General features: G+C 31.6%; 1 protein-coding gene across 3 annotated transcripts in view; it reads left to right on the plus strand.

The window, feature by feature from the left end:
* The first annotated feature begins 3,034 nt into the window (after positions 1-3,034).
* LOC144962262 (uncharacterized) overlaps positions 3,035-7,327 on the plus strand; it is a 10,391-nt gene continuing 6,098 nt past the window's right edge. Inside the window, exons 1-4 of one of the 3 annotated variants that reach the window (XM_078895163.1) lie at positions 3,037-3,854; positions 4,451-4,555; positions 4,720-4,830; positions 5,167-5,220. In XM_078895163.1, the coding sequence (XP_078751289.1) occupies positions 3,819-3,854; positions 4,451-4,555; positions 4,720-4,830; positions 5,167-5,220 (306 nt within the window). In that variant the 5' untranslated portion in view covers positions 3,037-3,818. Of the gene's footprint in view, positions 3,855-4,450; positions 4,556-4,719; positions 4,831-5,166; positions 5,221-7,327 lie in introns of all 3 variants that reach the window. The other 2 variants (XM_078895164.1, XM_078895165.1) reach the window with 2 other exon arrangements.

Below are 7,327 nucleotides of genomic sequence, written 5' to 3' on the forward strand. Positions count from 1 at the left end.
ACTTAATCACACACCTTATCCGCTTAATCACACTCCTTATCCACTTAATCACACACCTTATCCACTTAATCACACACCTTATCCGCTTAATCACACACCTTATCCGCTTAATCGCACACCTTATCCGCTTAATCACACACCTTATCCACTTAATCACACACCTTATACACTTAATCACACACCTTATCCACTTAATCGCACACCTTATCCACTTAATCACACACCTTATCCACTTAATCACACACCTTATCCACTTAATCGCACACCTTATCCACTTAATCACACACCTTATCCACTTAATCACACACCTTATCCGCTTAATCGCTTCACCTTGATTCCATTTTGATTATAGAAAAATATCTAAAAATACACAAAAATGTATTGGAAATGTGTTTCTCATTGAACCATTTCTACACGTTAATATCGTATCACTCGTGAACAAAGCTTTCATGTCAACACCATTTCCACTGTCCCTCTGATCCCGACCAGGTCAGACGATCAATGCTTGTTAACTGACATCAAAGGATTACCTGACATGGTGGGCTGATTGACTCAGCACTCGCTGTCTGCATCACAAGGTGTGAAACACGGTGACAGTCCACTCAATGCCGTGTGTTTGTTTACATTGTCTGACCACTTTATTGCAATTCTCTACCTGTGCATTGTTTTCCTCTACTGGGCTGTGAACAAGAAGAAAGGATTACAGAGAGGACTCGCGTCTCATCTTTTGATTGGATCTTTACGGTCCATGTCCACATTGTTACACTCAAAAGGAAACTAACTGCCATATACTCAAGGCACAACTTTCTCTCCATCAGAAGGCTGGCTCTCGAGATGGAAAGGTTGACAGAATGTCGTCTTTTAAATTAAATATGTCGAACAACATGATGCTGATGTCTCTTATGTCAGCCGATGGAGTGATGAAGTTTTGAAACAACTTCTTCAGCAGTACGACTCAAATGACATTTACAACGCAGACGAAACAGGGCTTTACTACTGTCGATTCCCCGATACAGGCCTTTTCTTCAAGCAAGATGAGCTGAGTGGCGGAAAAAAAGATGAAAGAACAAATCACATGAATAAGAACAGAAATTTTTTAAAACAAACAACAAAAAACCCAAAAACAAACCAAAAGAAAAAGAAACAAGAACATGCCCTTTAATGAGTGTAATGTCTTGAACATGACAGTCCCAAGCCCGTAGAAAACTCAGAGGGGAAGGTCCTACATGAGTGGCAAATGAAAGTTGGTGTTATAGATAGTATGCGCTTGGCTAAGAAGTTCACAACATTGCCATCTGGAAGTAAAACGGACCAACACACAAAACTGCGTGTAACCATGATCATTTATAGTCTGTTCAATACAGTTTAGTGAGAAGTATTCCTAAACGCGGATGGCAAAAAACTATAACAAAGGCCTGAGTGACGTCATCTTTGAACTATCTATAATACTATTTTTAGCTTCTCCACTTAATCGACACACTAACCTGAACTCCCGAGGGTGTGCGATTAAGCGGAGTTGGCTGTTATGATAATAATAATAATAATAATGATAATAATAATAATAATAATAATAATAATAATAATACACATAATATTAATAATGATAATAATAATACAAATTATAATACACATAATAATAATAATAATAATAATAATAATAATAATACACATAATAATAATAATAATAATAATACACATAATAATAATAATAATACACATAATAATAATAATAATACACATAATAATAATAATACACATAATAATAATAATAATACACATAATAATAATACACATAATAATAATAATAATAATAATAATAATAATACACATAATAATAATACACATAATAATAATAATAATAATAATAATAATAATAATAATAATAATAATAATAATAATAATAATACACATAATAATAATAATAATGATAATAATAATAATAATAATAATAATAATAATAATACACATAATAATAATAATAATACACATAATAATACACATAATAATAATAATACACATAATAATAATAATAATAATAATAATAATAATAATAATAATAATGATAATAATAATAATAATAATAATAATAATAATGATGATGATGATGATGATGATGATGATGATGATGATGATGATAATAATAATAATAATGATAATAATCATAATAATCATAATAATGATAATGATACACATAATAATAATAATAATAATAATAATAATACACATAATAATAATAATAATAATAATACACATAATAATAATAATAATAATAATAATAATAATAATAATACACATAATATAATAATAATAATAATAATAATAATAAATAATAATAATAATAATAATAATAATAATACACATAATAATACACATAATAATAATACACATAATAATAATAATAATACACATAATAATAATAATAATAATAATAATAAATAATAATAATAATAATAATAATAATAATAATACACATAATAATAATAATACACATAATAATAATAATAATAATAATAATAATAATAATAATAATGATGATGATGATGATGATGATGATGATAATAATAATAATAATGATAATAATCATAATAATGATAATGATACACATAATAATAATAATAATAATAATAATAATAATAATAATACACATAATAATAATAAAACACATAATAATAATAATAATAATAATAATAATAATAATAATAATAATAATAATATAATAATAATACACATAATAATGATAATAATAATGATAATAATAATAATAATAATAATACACATAATAATGATAATAATAATGATAATAATAATAATAATAATAATAATAATAATAATAATAATAATAATAATAATAATACACATAATAATAATAATAAAACATATAATAATAATAATAATAATAATAATAATAATAATAATAATAATAATAATACACATAATAATAATAATAAAACATATAATAATAATAATAATAATAATAATAATAATAATAATAATAATACACATAATGATAATAATAAAACACATAATAATAATAATGGTAATTAAGAATAATAATACACATAATAATAAAAATACTACACATAATAATAATGGTAATTAATAAAAGTAATGACACCACCAATAATAATAATTAGTTAGTTCTGTCTCCTGACTGACAGATGTGTGCATGGAGATTAAAACGAAAACAGGGATGACGTATTCACAGGCCTTTATTAACCTGTGTATAGTCACAGAAGTGAATCTTTGAATATAACCACATGCTGTTTGTTATTCGTAGACAGGTCTGTGAATGAGCACCAGCCGTTATTCACACTTGCCAGATAGATTTTTGTATAAACTGCCAAACTATTCATGGACAACAAGCCAAATGATCTGAAAAAATGCATTAGTAATAGGTGGACCAAATCAGTAACAAGAGGGTTATTTTTTAACACCAGAAGGAAATCCACAATGCCAAGACGCTGAATTCAGTTTTTTATTTTTTCATTTATGACATATGGCTTCAATAAAATGGCAGATTTTGGAATTTGGAACTGAAAAACGTTGGGAAGAGACCAATATCTTTTAATACAGAAATTAAGCTGTTGAAAGCTTACTCTGTCCAAATAAGTTGTAATATTGTCCAACAAGCTTCATGTCTCGTTCTACACGTTACCCGTTGCTGTTAGACCATATGTAAAGCACTTTGAGCACATTTAGTTGATATCACTAGTCGTAAAATTCCACCTAAAATGAAATGGCTTTTATCTTTGGTTGATTCCTTTAATTAGAACTGTCACTAAAACCAGATTTATTTGGACTTTTTCAGACAAACAAGAATGGAAGGCCGACAACAGTTTGATACCGAATCCAAGGTCAATAGATTTATCTTATTGATTGATTGATTGATTTATTCCTAGTGTTCACCTCAGTTGACGATGTATCTTAATGGGTTGTTTTTCGGCACATTTCTTGTGCAAGTAAAATCCACAGTTTCTGTTATCGTTGTTGTGTGTTTGTGTATTTGGTCATCCCAAAAATAGAGTCACAAACATAATATGACATCTGTTGTTTCTTTGTTACTAAAAATCATAAAACCAGTGTTGATAAAGTCAGCCAACATTTCAAACCAGAAAATAGACTTAGTGATAAATGTAAAACAATTTTCTTCTAGAAAGACGTGATTGAATATCATGGACTAGTGGGTGGCTGAGGTGGTTAAATTGTTAGACTCTAGCTTAGAAGTTACTGGGTTCTATTCACAGTCAGGGCAATTAAAGAAAATATGTTTCATTGTTTTATTGTAATTCATTTTATGGAGAAAGCAACTTCTATTATTATTATTATTATTATTGTTATTATTATTATTATTAGTATTATTATTATTATTATTATTATTATTATTATTATTATTATCATTATTATTGTAAACAATGTCATGGAATTTGCTTTTTTTCCTCTTTTCCTACAGCTCACAAAAGCATTGGGAGAAATTGCCCTGCTGAAAGATGCAGTCAGCAATTTATATGTAAAACATGAAAGTCTATTAGAAAAAATTGGTGCCATGGAAAGGGAGGTAAGCAAGATTTTATATTGACCAATACTGAATCGACAGAGAGAGAGAGAGAGAGAGAGAGAGAGCGAGAGAGAGTTGATTCAATCAGGAATGTTACACACAGGGACACAGTGACCCAATAAACTCACTCTGTATTTTGTCATGTTTGATTTCTATTCGGACAGAGAGAAGGATCGTCCTCTTCTGCTAGAACTCCTCAACTGGAGAAGAAAGTTGAAGATTTAATTGAGAAAGATAGAAAGAGAAGAAAGGAAATGGACGCCATGGCAAGGGAGGTAATACATGTTGTTCATTTGGGCTAGGTGATTAGAATAACAGATAACATGTTAAAAGTGTTTCACCAGTACTACACACTACATACACACAGTACCGTATGTTGAATAAGCCCTAATTCACCCCTTACAATAAAAACATACTGGTAAAAAGATCAAGATACTGGATTATGATATTCCAGAAAGACCATTTTGTTAAAGACAATCTTTGAGATAATCATGGCCACTGTCATTTAAACCTATCATGACAACAAAATCATTCAGATATTTGGTCCATGGAACCGGATAAAAATACCGAATCTTTTTCCTCCTGGATTACATGATTTTTTATCTCTACAGATTACTAAACTGAAAGAGGAACACCGTGAGGAAATGGACGACATGTCTCAAGAGGTATTTATAGATAGAAATGAATATCCCCATACTCTAGCTGTTGGTGGAAAATCAGTTGAAATGTTTTTATTCTTGACAAGTTGTTCTCTAGGATTTATTTTTTTACATCAACTCCTTAAACTTTGTGAAATTATCATGAAAAATTTATTTATTCTGATTTATTGTTTAAAATATTAATGGAATCATCTGAATTATATCTTTGTACGTGATGGAATTTTCTTTATACCTTCTCTCTCTCTCTCTCTCTCTCTCTCTCTCTCTCTCTATCTCTCTCTCTCTCTCTTCCCCCCTCTCTCTCTCTCTCTCTCTCTCTCCCTTTTCTCTCTTCTCTCTTTCTCTCTTCTCTCTCTTCCCTCTCTCTCTCTCCTCCCTCTCTCTCTCTCTCTTCTCTCTCTCTCTCTCTCTCTCTCTCTCTCTCTCCCCTCTCTCTCTCTCTCTCTCTCTCCTCCCCTCTCTCTCTCTCTCTCTCTCTCCCTTTCTCTCTCTCCTCTTTCTCTCTCTCTCCTTCTTCTCTCTCTCTCTCTCTCTTCCCTCTCTCTCTCTCCCCCTCTCTCTCTCTCTTTTCTCTCTCTCTCTCTCTCTCTCCTCTCTCTCTCTCTCTCTCTCTCTCTCTCTCTCTCTCTCTCTCTCTCTCTCTCTCTCCCTCTCTCTCTCTCTCTCTCTCTCCCCCCCCCCTCTCTCTCTCTCTCTCTCTCCTCTCTCTCTTCCCCCCCCCTCTCTCTCTCTCTCTCTCTCTCTCTCTCTCTCTCTCTCTCTCTCTCTCTTTGTGTGTGTGTGTATGACCATGTGTATGTGTGACTGTGTGTGGAATTCACATGTACATATATTATCTGTCCTATTGTTGCTGCGGGTGGTTGGATGGGAGCATCACCCTTGAATCATATACCTATGATGTTTGCATGGGTGTACGATCCGATAGTGATGTCGTTTCTTCTTCTCTTTACTAGCCTATCCTGCTTCTTTGGTTTGTGATTGTATTTTTGACAGGGATATTTTTTTTCTGTAAATCTTCTGCCTGTTTGTTCTTGGTTATTTATAATTTAGCTTATGATATCTTTAGGTTATGATTTTGATTTACATTTGTACTATTTTTGTTAGATTGCTTGTTTTTTTTGTTTCAGCGGTCTCTCATATAACCTCAATTATGTTGGAAGAGACCTAAAGCAACAAACAAACAAACAAATCTCTCTCTCTCTCTCTCTCTCTTTGTTGCTCATATTTGTTTAGTACCAATCTGGAAATCACCTTAGACCAAATGCCGACTAAGCTATGAAAAGTGGCCAGACAGTTTTTTTGCCCTAGTTCATTCTAGTCATGGAATAGCAATCTGTACATTGTGACAAATCGGGTTCCTCCTGGATAGTCGGTAGAGCCAGATAGCCCCAAACATCAACATAACGAAAAGACTCAGAGGAAGATAGAAGACAGAGGGAACTCGTTGATGAGTTCCCCCTGCAGATCAGGCCGATGCACTGAGCCTAGCCTAGAAGAAAAATTGAAAAGGTAGAAGAAGGCCTTACTTCACTTAATGACCCTGATAGAGAGATTATAATAATGAAGGAAAGGAAATCTGGATTAACAATTACGATACATTGATCACAGAACTTAGCTTTACATCTACAACACAAATAGGAATGACACAGCTCTACTTATCCATTCATCCTGCTTGTCTCTCTCCTTCCATCATGAATTAAGAACACCACAGCCCATATAAATATAAAATAAAATAAAACACAACTGCTGATAGGCGGTGTCGTGTCCAGTCGAGACAACTCAAGGAAAAACTCTCTCTGACTCCTCGCTCATCGCTTTATATAGCGATGGTTCGAACCCCCTGATTGGGTGGTTGAGGAGTTCAGAAAAAACTAGCAACCCGAGGAGGGCTCTGTCAACTCGAGACTCGTTCAGGTTTTGTCCTAGCAACCAGTGCCAGGGCATAAGAACATTTTCAGTTGTGTTTTGTAGACATCTGACCAAATCCTCAAAGATACTTTTCTCTTTAGACTCATATTAAAGTGTCAGCAACATTTCTATGTGTTCATTATGAGTATGTTTCTTTTAGATATTATGAAATCCTACAAACGACAAAATATATTCAGGTTTATTA

This window comes from Berghia stephanieae, unplaced genomic scaffold (assembly GCF_034508935.2).
Source record: "Berghia stephanieae isolate SIO BIC M18660-M18661 unplaced genomic scaffold, UCSD_Bste_1.3 scaffold749, whole genome shotgun sequence".
NCBI lineage: Eukaryota > Metazoa > Mollusca > Gastropoda > Nudibranchia > Aeolidiidae > Berghia > Berghia stephanieae.